The sequence below is a fragment of the Peromyscus eremicus genome, chromosome 9, assembly GCF_949786415.1.
Source record: "Peromyscus eremicus chromosome 9, PerEre_H2_v1, whole genome shotgun sequence".
Taxonomy (NCBI): Eukaryota; Metazoa; Chordata; class Mammalia; order Rodentia; family Cricetidae; genus Peromyscus; species Peromyscus eremicus.
The window spans coordinates 70,726,803-70,740,844 of NC_081425.1; the positions used below are offsets into that span (position 1 = coordinate 70,726,803).

At 39.5% G+C, this 14,042-nt stretch overlaps 2 protein-coding genes across 2 annotated transcripts; both read right to left on the reverse strand.

The window, feature by feature from the left end:
- Positions 1-591: 591 nt before the first annotated feature.
- On the reverse strand, positions 592-1,536 carry LOC131920061 (olfactory receptor 11H7-like). The gene has a single exon (XM_059274479.1). It carries the CDS (start codon positions 1,534-1,536, stop codon positions 592-594), a length of 945 nt encoding a protein of 314 aa, XP_059130462.1.
- Positions 1,537-9,509: 7,973 nt separating this feature from the next.
- On the reverse strand, positions 9,510-10,523 carry LOC131919035 (olfactory receptor 11H6). The gene has a single exon (XM_059273099.1). The coding sequence runs from the start codon at positions 10,521-10,523 to the stop codon at positions 9,510-9,512; it is 1,014 nt and encodes a 337-aa protein (XP_059129082.1).
- Between the last annotated feature and the right edge of the window lie 3,519 nt (positions 10,524-14,042).

The following is a 14,042-nucleotide window of genomic DNA, read 5'->3' on the forward strand; positions in this document are numbered from 1 at the left end:
CTTTAAAAATCCAAAGTCTCCTTAAAATCTAAAATCTCCTTAAAAATTCAGCTTCTCAACTGTGGGTTTCTGTAAAACAAAAAAAATAAGTGAATACTTTCTTACTTCAAGAAGGAAGAACCAGGGCATAGCCACAATATGAACAAAGCAAAACCAAACTCCAAAAGTGTAAATAACTCAATGTCCAATATCTGGGAATCACCCACAATCCTCTGGGCTCAACAACGTGCTTGAGTCACTTCTTTGACTCCACCCTTTGTAGCACACGTGGATTTGTCTTTTAGACTCAGGCTGCCTCCACTCCACACCTGATGAGCTGTCTCTCCAGCCTTGACATTTTTGTTGTTCTTTTGAGACAGGGCTTCACTCTCAACCAGCTGGCCCTGAACTCACAGAGATCTACCCACCTCTGCCTCCCAAGCCACTGAGATTAAAGGTATGCAGCACTATGCCCTGCTCAGATTAAAGAAAAAAGATTCATTTTTATTTTTATTTATATATGTGTGTGTTTGTCTGTGTGAGTATATGTTACATGTGTCAAGGTTCCCTTGGAAGCATTGGGTTCCCCAGAGTTGGGTATAGAAACAGTATTTATGAGTTTTGCATGATCCTCTTCCCACAGAAGACATGATAGAGGGCATATTTCATGTCCTTGTTACGGAGGCTATAGATAAAAGGATTTAAAGCAGGTGTCACCACAGAGTATATCAGTGTGATAATTTTTTGCATTGCAACTGAGTTGCTGGATGTGGGAATCACATACATCACCATTATGGTTCCATAGAACAGAGACACTACCAGCAGGTGGGATCCACAGGTTGAGAAAGCCTTTTGTCGTCCGTCTGAAGAAGGGACCTGAAGAACAGCTCTGAGCACCAGGGTATAGGATCCAAGGATGTATAAACCGGTTAGGACAATGATAAGAGTACTTATAGAATAGAATACATGCTTTATGATGGGTGTAGGTGTACAAGACAGTGCCATTAGCGGGTCCACATCACACAGAAAATGATCAATGATGTTGGGGCCACAGAAAGACAATTGAGAAATGAAAAAAATGGGAATCAAATGTCCGAGGAAACCAATGATCCAAGAGAGGGAAACCAGAACACTGCAGAATTGCCTAGTCATGACGGAAGGATAGTGCAATGGGTAGCAGATGGCTAGGTACCGATCATATGCCATGGCACAGAGGAAGAAACACTCTGTTGTGCCCAGGGAGAAGAAGAAGTAGAACTGGGTAAAGCAGCCAGAGAAGGACATAATCTTAGTTTTGGAAAGAAAGTTGACCAGCATGTTGGGGACAGTGCAGGTCACATACCAGATTTCTAGGAAGGAGAAGTTGGCCAGGAACATATACATAGGGGTATGGAGTTTGTGGTTCCACTTTACTGCACAAATGATGGCCATATTCCCAGTCAAAGTTATCATGTAGACCAGCAGAATCAGTGAGAAAAGTGTGATTTGAATCTTCCAGGGACCAGGAAATCCCAATAGGACAAAATATGTCACTGTGGATGCCTGTGACTTATTCATGATCGCCGGACTGTGGGGAGAAGATAGATAGTAATGATTTACTTTGTTCATGAAACATCCTGAGGCTCTTCTTGGGATTTAGGAGTTTGACTCATGCAGGCAAATACATTGGAGATTTAAAAATAAGCCTTGAACAAATCCTATTCTATTTTCGAATGTGCTCTTTGGCTCCAAAAATGAATTCTAAGTTTTGTGAGTTTTCTGTAGCAGTAGAGAAAGATCAATTAAATTTAATCTTTGCTAGCTTAGTGATATAAAACTTTCTTAGCAAAAGGCCCCAGGTTTGATCCCCAGCACCAGAAAAACAGGTACAAATAAACAAAATAAGAATATTGAAATAAGGGTAAAAATGATTTGCTTTATGCTGGCTTAGTTTCCATGAATGTTCAGAGGCAACCAAAGTGCCGTTACCTCCATATGTGAGGACATGCATGCCATTATTTTCAATAGAGTTTGTATAAATTTAAATGGTTTATAATTTGACATTAATTCAGATTATTTTTGGAGCTCTTTCCAAAAATACTCTTTGGAGTAACAGGAGAAGAAAGTCAACAATCATAAATAATTTTTATGCAGTTTGCTTTTTCCTGCTTAAAAATATTTGTATTATGATAGCCAATTTACAGCTGTATAAGTATTTCTCTGTTTTTAGCAATAAAAAGCCACTATTATTTACTTCATTTAATTTCATGTGGCAATTTATCATTCTTCTTATACATTTAAAAGTGTTATATTAAAAATGGACATAGTATTTGAGAGTGTATGGGAACATTTATGTGATTTTTCCCCTATAGCACTTTTTATTAGTTCCAGAATTTTTCTTAAAGTTTATTATTCAGAGCTTACCTCAGTTCACTTAAAATACGTCCAATACAAAAAAATAGGGTACAGAAATGAAAATAGTTGTTTCTAAATATAATTTACTCACATTCCAAAATGTACCCATTTTCTCCAGAACATAGATGTTTGCCTTCTTTTTTTATAAGTTAATTATACAAAATAAGATGTTTTATTATGACACAGTTATATGCACAGATAATAGAATTCTGTGGTTTTTTACTTCCCTTTCTCAGTTCATCCTCTGAACCCTTCTCTATTGTCATAGTTTCCAGGAAAAATAATTTTAAGAATCAAGCTGGGGATGCAGGTAGCCAAGTGTTTGTCTAATGTGTGGGAGGCCCTGAATTTCCTTATCTATACTGTGCTAACAAAGTCAAACAAAGAAACTGAAAAAAGAAAGAAAGAAAAAGAATCAAAGGGCACAGAGAGAGAGAGAGAGAGAGAGAGAGAGAGAGAGAGAGAGAGAGAGAGAGAGAGGGAGGGGGAGAGGGAGAGGGAGCACAAGGGCAGCCTTAGCATAGAAACAGAATCTTTTAAAATTACGTTTTAAAGCTAAGGTTTTATTATATATAGTTCCGGCTGGCCCGAAACTCTCTATGTAACCTCCTAGGCAATCTTTTGAGCCTTCAGTCTTCCTGTTTTAGCTTTCTGAGTGGTAGATACAGTCAAGAGCACCATGCCTGGCTGAACAAAATACTTTTAACTTTTTGATTAATAAAAGCAGAGTTTGCATTATACATATTTTAATAGAAATGGTGTATGTAGCATTTATAGTTGAACATAATAAAATAGAATAAGACTATTGCTGAAATGATAATAGGTAAAGCTGAATATAATTGTGATTGTAGCTGTCACAGGAGCAACAAATTAGTAACAGCCCAAGTGAATGAGTGGTCCCAGCTGAGCAACATAGCTGCCCTAGTTTTGGACAAGAAGCTATGAAGAGAAAGATGAAGGAAGAAATTTTAAGTTTTTTTTTTTTTTTCAAGACAGGGTTTTGCTGTTGCGCCTTTCCTGGAACTCACTCTGTAGCCCAGGTTGGCCTCGAACTCACAGAGATCCACCTGGCTCTGCCTCCCGAGTGCTGGGATTAAAGGCGTGCGCCACCACCGCCTGGCTGAAATTCTAAGTTTTTAAAACTAAGATAATTACTAAGAATTAAACCAACCTGTATTGATGCTCATTTCGGTAAGACATCAAGAAAGGATGGCTCTCCACTACAGAAACACTACCCATTCTGCACCTTTCCCTGTGAGAAACCTCTCCTCAACAGAACTCCGAGTAGTCAGTCCCTTTACCTGGAATGATGCAGCAGCAAAATGGCCCTGAACTCAGGGTCATAGATTTTGATCTCCAATCAAAATATATAAGTCTGAATAAGCATGAATATATATTATAATCATGAATATCAGCTATAGACTACTTTTGTTGACGTTAAAAACAACAGACCAACATGTGCAGATAAAATGTTAGTCATAGGAAAGGATGGCAGAGAAACTTCACAGATAACTGCCCATTTAATACAAAAGGCTCCCCTGCCCATGCTTATCAGGAAGTTCTATGTGAATTCTTAGTCTTCATCAACACTGATTTGATCTTACCGCCACAAGCACCTTCTCTTCCTTCTCCTCATCTTCATTTTCTTCCTTGTCAAGGAAATGGTCTCTATTTCCAAATGTGACCCCCCCCCCCCATAGGCTCAGACTGGCCTCGAACTCAAGAGCCCTTTGTTCCCTTTCCAGTGCTGTGATTAGAAGGATGCCCCATCACACCCAGATCCTTTCCTACTGAGCAGTGCAACAGATGAGGGGGAACTGAGAAAGGAAATCAGTAACACCAAATCCTGATCCCTATTGGTTTCCCTTTCAGTGCGTGGAGCTCTTCCCTCACTATTCTGCACACACATAGTTAAAAGGCTTTTCTTCCCTTCTGCCTTGGCCACATGAGGGGAAGACCTGTGAATGAATGTTACTGTTCAGCACATTGGCTTTGGAGTGGGCACATTCCATGATGACCTAAACATTCTGAATAATTTTTTTCTTTTAGTTTTGAGCAGAAAGACAAGCTGATATTCTCTGACAGCCTTTTGAGCATATTGAATGGACAGACGCAGTAGCGAGCAGGCTCACCTGTCATGCACAACGGCATTAATACCTGCCAGGCACGAGGTCATCCTGGAGTCTGTATAAGGCCACAAAGTCTCTCTCCTTTCCTGGATCAAACATGGAGGCTGTGCATAAGCACTTCATACACTCCTGATTTTGCTTCTTCTGCACTACAAGACTGTAGTGTTCTGTCTCTCACTGTGTGAAGATTATGTGTTGGTCCCAATTTATGCCCTATGTTGTCCACTGTTGAGATTTCTCAGCTCTCTCTTCAAATGAACCTATTATTTTTCCTGTTGTCCTTAGGGACCTCTTTGCTTCTTGTCATGGAGTTTCATTAATGTTTTTGATAAATTGATCTACAGGGATTATTAAAGCTAATGTGCCACAGATCCATGGCCTCCTTAAGTTTGTCATGAGATATGTAGCATGTCCAATTAAATCACCTTTCTTTTAAACATTTCTTTATAATATTTTATTTTTTTTAAATTGTTTCTTTTAGTTTTTAAGATTATATCATTTGCTCCTTGCCTTTCCTCCCTTCAAACCTTTTCATATATCCTTCCTTGCTCTTTCTCAAATTCATGGCCTCATTTTTCATTAAATGTTGTTACACACATGCACACACACATGCACATATGCACTCCTAAGTACATAAATACAATCTGATTAGTCTATGTAGTTTACTTTTATGTATGGTTTTAGGGATGACCATTTGATTTCATGTAACTCAATGGTGCCCTCTTCCTGGGGGAACACTGCTTCTTCCACTCTCAGCATCCCTTAGTGGCTTATACTTTTATACTACCAGAAGGTACAACTTGAGCTTCCAAAGGAAGGAAACAACCAACAGCCCTACCCAGCTCTGACGCCTATGAACCACAACAACCAGCGTGGCACAACAACCCTAAGGGTGTGGTACAGTAGCGACACACATACCTTGTTGGGAACCGACAGCTCTCCAGTTGTACTTCAGATCTGCTCAACAAGAGGGGCAATCATACCTACTATAGGAAATCCAGTCAACTACCCAGGGCTAGTGAAATCACGGATCTTAGGGAAGAACCTACAACTACCACTATATTACTAAACCAGTATCATCCCTAACTACATTCTAAATATCTGTCCTTATACCCACAGTTAAGAGTAGTCCTTGCTTCTCATCAAGGAGACTTTCCTTTGCAACAGATGGAGACCACTATCATTTTTCTTTTCTTTTTTCTTCTTTCTTTCTTTTTTTAAAATAAGCTTATTTCAACTTTTAATTTTTGGTCATTGAATTTATACATATACATACATATATATACATACATATATATATACATATATATGTGTATGTGTGTGTGTGTGTGTGTGTGTGTGTGTGTGTGTATGTGCCAAGGTGTGATGTAGAAGTCAGGTGACACTTGTGGGAGTTGGTCCTCTCCTTTCACCATGTAGATCCACCTCATGGATCAAACTCAGGTTGTCAGACTTACCAGCAGGCACCTTTACCCACTGAGGCACTTACTGACCCCTAATGTCATTCTGAAGAGCCTATTTTACACTGAAAGGCAAGGTTCAGTATGATGGATTAGAAGTATAATTTGTAGCAGTAGTTGGTACTGTGGCAGGCAGCTAGACAGGGCAGCTCAGTGACAGGTTCAGCATCTCATGCACCTCCCACCGGGTACCGGGGCGCCGGGCGCCACAATACCCAGGGGAAGGTCAGCGCTGATGGAGTGCTGAAGGGGGAGCCCAGGTACCACTCTGCAAGGCTGTCAGTCAAGCACACCCCTGCCAAGGTGGATGTGAAGCGGAAAAAGGTCGTGGGGGAGGGTAGATTATCAGACCAAAACGTGCAAACAAAAGAAAGAGAGGAGCAAAGAAAGGACAAACAGGCTGAAGCGGCTGACAGCGAACTACAGATCTGCCTGCAGAAAATGGAGAGACTGAAAACCAGAGTCCAGCCCCTGAAGAGAAAGGAGCCAGGTTCCACTAATCATCACCGTGTCTGTCAGCGATTCCTGCCTCCCTTCTTGTACAATCCAGAGGAACATTTTTTTAGTCTTTTTTTCCCTTTATTAAGAAATATTATACTCACTCCTCATGCTATCCATAGACCTCCTCCTCCCTCCTCCCACCTCCCAGCCCTGTTTCCCAAGCCACCCCTCATCCCCACATCCCCCAAATCGAGGTCTCCCATGGGGAGTCAGCAGAGCCCAGCACACTGAGCCTAGGCAGGTCCAAGCCCCTTTCCACTGCACCAAGGCTGTCAAAGGTGTCACACCACAGGCACCAGATTTCCAGAAGCCTGCCCATGCACCAGGGACAGATCACGATCCCCCTGTCTGGGTGCCCTCCAAACAATTCATGCCAAACAACCATCTTCTGTGTCCAGAGGGCCTAGTCCAGTCCCAAGGGGGCTCCACAGCCACCAGTCCACAGTTCATGGCCGAGGAACATTTTTATTAACATTTTTTTAAATGCGAGTTTTTAGTAGCTCTAGAAACATTTTTAAAAAGTGGGGGAATCCCCTCACCCCTTTTTAAGTGTATATGAGTTTTTAAAAAAGTAAAACATTTGCTGTTTTTTTTTTTCTTTTTGTAAACCAGAGAATAGCAGAATACTGAATCAGGAGACGCTAAGACTGTCTTGGGGGTCACCACAACATCCTGTAGAGGGGGCTAGTTTTATATCCTACAATACAAAGCATACCAAACAGCAACTTGGAGTTTCAGTCCTGTATTTGTGTCTGGAATATTTTCAGTTATAGCTGGCCTCATGTTTCTAGTAGAACCGTTTTCTGAAAAACCACTCTGTGGTCCTTGTCCTGTCGGAACTGTAATATCTTTGGTCATGGCAGACCATTTTCCTAACACTTGTAATCATGAGCTGTGAACGATAGGAATTTTGAGTATGTACTGCATGTGGCATAAAATTGTGACTTGGTGGAATTGAGTATTTGATTGTTACTTGAGGGCTTAAGAAAAACTTGCCAAGTTTGAGGCTGGAACATCACTGGAATAAGTTCAAAGAGAATCAATATGTAGCTCTTCATTTGGATACAGGAACACAATGTATGACTCTTCAGAGTTTGGTATGTGAACACAGTATATGACTCTTCAGAGTCTAGGCACACGTGTTAAGAACTGAAATGTCTGAACTCTGTTCCTCAACCAATAAAATCTAGTTGTGAAAGAGAAAAAAAATGAAGTACAATTTGCAATTTTAAATATAAAACAGAATTAAAAGAATATTATCCTCAAATGACCATGCCCCCTGAGCACTGCTGCCAGACATGTTTTAATGGAAATGCTAGGTATCTCCTTTCTCAGTGATGGAGGCCCGACTTTTTGTGCTCCAGATTGTAACATAACTAAGTTCTACTCTCTGATTTCAGGTAAACCACTTCAGCTGATAACCTTTCTGATTTAGTATAAGTTTTGGTTACAAAACTGAAACTTGTTCTTGGCCTAATTTTGTTTGAATACTTTTACCTGAAACTTTTCACTGTATATTTCTGGGAGGCACAGGCTTCTCTCTGTCTGACTTGGGAATTAAATGAAAGTATTATAGCTTATTTTATTTCCTGTTACTTGTTATATTGGAATTGTCAAATTGACATGGGGAGGAAGCACTACAAATATAGACCCCAGTTGCAGGGGCTGGAGAGATGGCTCAGCAGTTAAAAACCCTTGATGTTCTTGCAGAGGACCAGGGTTTAATTCCCAGCATCCACACGGCAGCTCATAACCATCTGCAATTCCAGTGTCATGGTATCCAATGCCTTCTTCTCTCCTCCTTGGACACCAGGCCCTCATGTAGTATAACATATACATGTAGGCAAAACACTCATACACACAGAATAAAATAAAACAATAAATCATCAGACCACTCCAATTGGAAGCAAATGTGTTGAGATAAAATCAGAAGCCTGATCATGAAGTGCAAGGCTTCTGTGGTGATCAGCGGGAGAGATGAGGAATGATGCAGTCTTGTGAGTTGTGACAGGAAGAAAAGTTTTTATTTTATCTCTAAGAGAAGGAGGTATAAAGAATAAAGGTTAAAAAAAAAGAATAGAGGTGTGGCTATCTTGTGACCTTGGTGAGAAAGGCCACCTCAAACTATGGCATATATATATATGTATGTGTGTATATACATATATATATACACATATATACACACATATAAGTATACATAGTACACATACACATATGTAGTGCTGCATGTGTGTGCACACATGTGGTGTTTTTTACTCATCTAAAAAATTTTATTTTATGACTATGAAAGATTGCAGTAAGAAGCTTCAGATAAGCATGCAATTGATGCAGTAAAGGTTCAAATATATATCATAGAGTAAGAATATAACATAAATACACATACTGTTTAGGTATATGTTAACATCATGTAATTACTCAGTAAGGCCACACATACTTACAAAGCTTTATTATTGAGCATTTGTCATCAACGAGTTGAACTTGAACTGTTAAGGAACTGTGAAAGATGAGTCTCTTCCTCTGTTTCAATGTGGGTCAGCGTACACTTACAAGAAGCAGTTTTTTTATTGCTATTACACATAAGTTACAAGTAACCCATTTGGAATGTATTGGTATACCCAGTACAGAAAACAGTGTGGAAATTCTTAAAAAACTAGAACTGCTATAAGATCCAGCTACACCACTACTAGATAAATACCCAAAAGAATGAAAGCCAATGTACGAAAGAGATGCTAGTGGCACTATCTATGACAGCTAAGGTATGGAATCAGTCTAGGTGCCTGTCAATGTCAATGGATGAATAGAAAAAAAATTATACGGGATGATTTCTCCATGATGAAGAATAAAATCCTATCACTTGTAACAAATGGACAAATTGGGGAATTGTCATTGGGGAATATCATGTTAAGATAAATGAGCCAGACACAGAAAGCCAAGTTCATCACTTATGTGGAAACTAAACTAAGCTAAAGTGCTAACCTGTATAATAAAAATAATTTTGAACATGTTAATATAAAAAGCAACCCATGACTTCTTCATCAAAACTGTCTCAGTTTTGGATAGTTGTTAGTCCCAGGACTTTCTTTAGGGCGTTTTTCATGTCTTTGTTTCGGAGACTATAGATGAGGGGATTTAAGAGGGGGGTCAAGGCTGAGTAAATCAGCGTGACAATCTTCTGCATCCCTGCTGGATTCCCTGATGTTGGGCTCACATACATCACCATAAGAGTCCCATAGAATAAAGACACCACCACTAAGTGGGATCCACATGTAGAGAAAGCTTTAGTTCGTCCTGCACCAGAAGGAACACGAAGCACAGCTCTGAGAACTAGAGTGTAGGATCCCAAGATGGAGAGGAAGGGCCCGAAGATAATCATTGAATTGAAGGTATAACAGAGCAGCTCGGTGGAAGGAGCAGGGACGCAGGACAGCGCAAACAACGGTCCTGGGTCACACACAAAGTGGTCAATGATGTTCGGTCCACAGAAAGGAAGTTGGGAGATGAGGACAATTGGGACTGGATAGCAGAGGAATCCACTCACCCAGCAGACACAGATCAGGATTACACAGAACTTCCTAGTCATGATGGAAGGGTAGTGCAACGGTCGACAGATAGCCAGGTATCGATCATAAGCCATAACTGATAAGAAGAAACACTCTGTTGTACCAAGTGAAAAAAAGAAATAGAATTGGAGGAAGCAGGCAGAGAAGGAGATGGCCTTATTCTCAGAGAGGATATTGACCAGCATATTTGGGATGGTGGAAGAAACATACCATATCTCTAAAAAGGCAAAGTTTCCCAGGAAGATGTACATGGGAGTGTGGAGCCTCCGATCCCATTTCACAGCACAAACAATAGCTCCATTCCCCAGCAAGGTCAGGAGGTAGAGTATCAGAATTGAGGAGAAGAAGAAAGCTTGCATCTCCCCCTGGTTACTGAAACCCAGGAGGATGAACTCAGTCACAAAGTGTATTGTATTGTTCTGGGATCCCAATGCTGTTAGAAAAACAGAAACAACCAAGAAGTGAATGATAATGAGTATTTCCAGGCTTCTCAGACACATTGCCAGAAAATGTACCAAGTACTTTTCATTGCTTCATTGTCTCCTCCTGACCACCCTTTGAGCAGCAGGGGAACTCTTTATTTTTCTTGTTTACAGCGAAGAAAAATGATGTTCAGAGAGACTGAAAGAATGAACTTAAAGGTATGTGCAGAAATATTAATTCTTATACACATCAGCTCATTTGGGCTTTGGTCATATGTTATGATAAGAACTCATTGCCCTTTGTGGGAACTTTGGACACTTATTTTTCATTTTGGAGCACAAATAGTTATAAATCTGAAGGAAAATAGTGCTAAATTGCCTTCATAGTCAGTTCTATATATAGACATCCAATAAAAACAGACAAAAATGAAACTGTGGGGTAGACTTGAGCCCTGTTGCATTTCCATTCTTAGGCTGCTGCACAGTACCCAGGCATCTGTGCAATGTTTTGGGAACAACCTGCCTAGTTTCTTCATGATAACATCCTCTCTGGTAGCATCTGGATTTGCTCAACAATCCAGTCCCCCTTATGAGTGCTGGTTTTCTTAAAGCACTTTTTTCTTTTATATTGAGCAAACTTTATCTTTTTTAAATTACTTCTATACATAATCCTGTCACTCCCCAAGTCAATTTTATCTTTGCTGGATCTACATAAAATAAGTCAGTTATGTCTCCTATGACAATCATGTTAAAGTCTAAAATTAATTACAGACAGGCATTTAGAGTTCTTCTGCAGGTCATGATTTTTCCTGGCTTTTCTCTCCATCTCCCATCACCTAAGTTGTGCTATTCACTAGTATGGCTTGATTTTTAAGGTACCTTGATGTTTGGGTAAGTCAGATTCTCTAATATATAATATAACTTCCTTCATTTTTGGCATGAATTAAGCTCTCAACTGTGTAATTTATTCCTTCACAATCTTACTTTACTTATTATTATTATTTTTTAAGTTAAAGTACAGTTAATTGAAATAATGAACAGAAGGATTATCTTAGGATGTGCTGAGCCTGGAAAGTTCTTTCTGCTCTTGGCTGAATCAGTAGTTGCTATCAGACTAAACAGTTGAATATTTTGCTGACAATCTTCTGGAAGGTATCGGTCTAGGCTTGCTGGGTAAACCACCATCAATATTTTATTTATTCATTTTCTCCTTTCCCCCTTTTATTGAAAATAGATTATTTTCTCACACCACAGATCATGATTACAGTTTCACCTCCCTCTACTCCTTCCAATTCCTCCCCACTTTCCCTCCTATCCAGATCAACTCCCTTTCAGTCTCTCATTTAGAAAAGGACAGGCTTCTAAGAGATAACAACCAAATAAAATAAAATAAATAAGATAAAATAAAAACCATCACATAGAAGTAAGACAAGGCAAACCTACAGAAGTAAAAGAGCCCAAGAAAAGGCACAAGTATGAGACCCACACACTCAGGAGTCCCATTAAAACATTAAACTGAAAGCTATAATATAGTATCTGGTACAGACCCATTCATCTAATATTTTAAATTGACCAGTATTGTCTTCAAAATAAAATAATTGACTCTCTATAAATCACTACTAGGATACTCACAGAATTCCATTCTTATGCTCATTCATGCACTTTGCAGAAAGCAAGAGGTCAGCTTCTTAATGCTAGTCAAACCTGGAGCAAACTCAGAACAATATTGAAATATTTTATTGTCAGGGTAAATTTGGACATAGTAATGACAACATTTTTTAGAATGAAAAAAAAATTCTTTTGTTTTCAAGATTATTTTTTAGAGATAGGGTCTCAAGTAGATTACCTTGACCTCAAACTCGATTATGCATACAAGGATGACTTTGAGACCCTGATCCTCCTGCCTCCACTTCCTGAATAGACTATAAAGATTATAGGGATGTGCCACCATGCTCAGCTTTATGTGGTGATGGGAAATCAAACCAGGGCTTCATGCACTTTAGGCTAACCACCCTGCTAACAAAGCTACATTTTCAGCCCTAACTTACATGGATTTTATGAAAATGTACATCTATTCAAGTGATTTAGTTCAATGTAATCCAATTATGGTGGGCATATATTAAAGTTTCTAAGGGAATTACAATTTCAGATATATTTTCATAATCATTTTTTTCCTTTTAAGATTTATTTATTTTTTATCTACCCTGAGCTTTTGTCTGCATGTCTGTGTGAGGATGCCAGATCCCCTGGAACTGGAGTTACAGACAGTTGTAAACTGCCATGTGGGTATTGGGAATTGAACCTGGGTCCTTTGGAAGAGCAACCAGTGCTTTTAACTGCCCAGCCATCTCTCCAGCCCCCTCACAATTATTCTTATACTTATGAGACCACATACTGTGTCACTCTTGTCTGGAAATACAGTTTCTAGGTTTGCAACAGAAATAAAAATTTGCATACTGAATTTAAATTGTAGTACTCCACCCACTTACTTATTTAGTCAGCCATTTAACAATGTCCAGCCTGTCAGTATGTTAAGTTCTGGGTATAAGCATTGACACGAAAAATAAAGTTTCTCTGCTTTATCAAATCAAGGGAGAGTACTATTACATCTGTATACTCATGTGCACACAGTTCCTTCAGCTGTTTAACTCTACAGCTCTCTGTGTGCTTGGGCCAGAAATGACATTTTTTTTTTCCAGTGAGGAATAGGTTAAATAAATCTGTGTAGCATAAGCCACATGATAAATTTAATTTTGCATAAAATAGATACGTTGGACTTACAGTAGACAGCAGTATGAGACAATTAACTGATCCTGTTCACACCCCAGGAAATTCTTGGCACCAAAAAAAGAAATCGAATTCCAAGTCACAGTGTGTGGCCTTGAAATAGACTTCTTGTGTCTTAACTCTTACCTTTCTAATGGTTTGACTTTACGATGCACCAGACTTTGTTGACATTGTTTGTGCTGAAGGGGAATTATAATTATCTACAGAATCAGAGGACGATAAACTTCAAAGAAATTTGAAGTATCACTCCATTTTTTTTTCTGTTGATACGACCTCAAAAAACAAACAAACAAACAAACAAACAAACAAACAAACAAAAACCCCACAGTGATTAGCAGTTTCCACTCACCTCTTTGGTCTTTGCGATCATCTTTAAGGTATAAATGGGCAGCTGGAGGGAGACAAGGAGATAAGGAACCTTGTCCTGTGAAGCTCAGAAGGGAGCCAGACTCAGTTGTTTGTCACTAGCTAACAGCGCTGAAAGAACAACAGCCCTCCTTAGTTCCTCCTCCCGGAAAGACAATCAGTTAACCAAGGCATCACTATTTTACAAAACACTCCAAGTCCGAGGCTATGTTTTCACAGGGATTTAATGGACTGTTTCCCAGGATCAATACCTCTGAACACCATTTTTTCCCGTAAATTTTATGGCAGGGACACTGCTATAATGCCCAGGGAAACACCGGTGTGAATATATTGCCCTACTCGCGCTCTAAGTCTGTGATGGGAGAAATGAAGAACCCAGCATGCTTTCCTCCTCAAAGGTAAGCAGAGTTACAGGATCCCACTCCGAGGAGCTCTCAGCGGTGA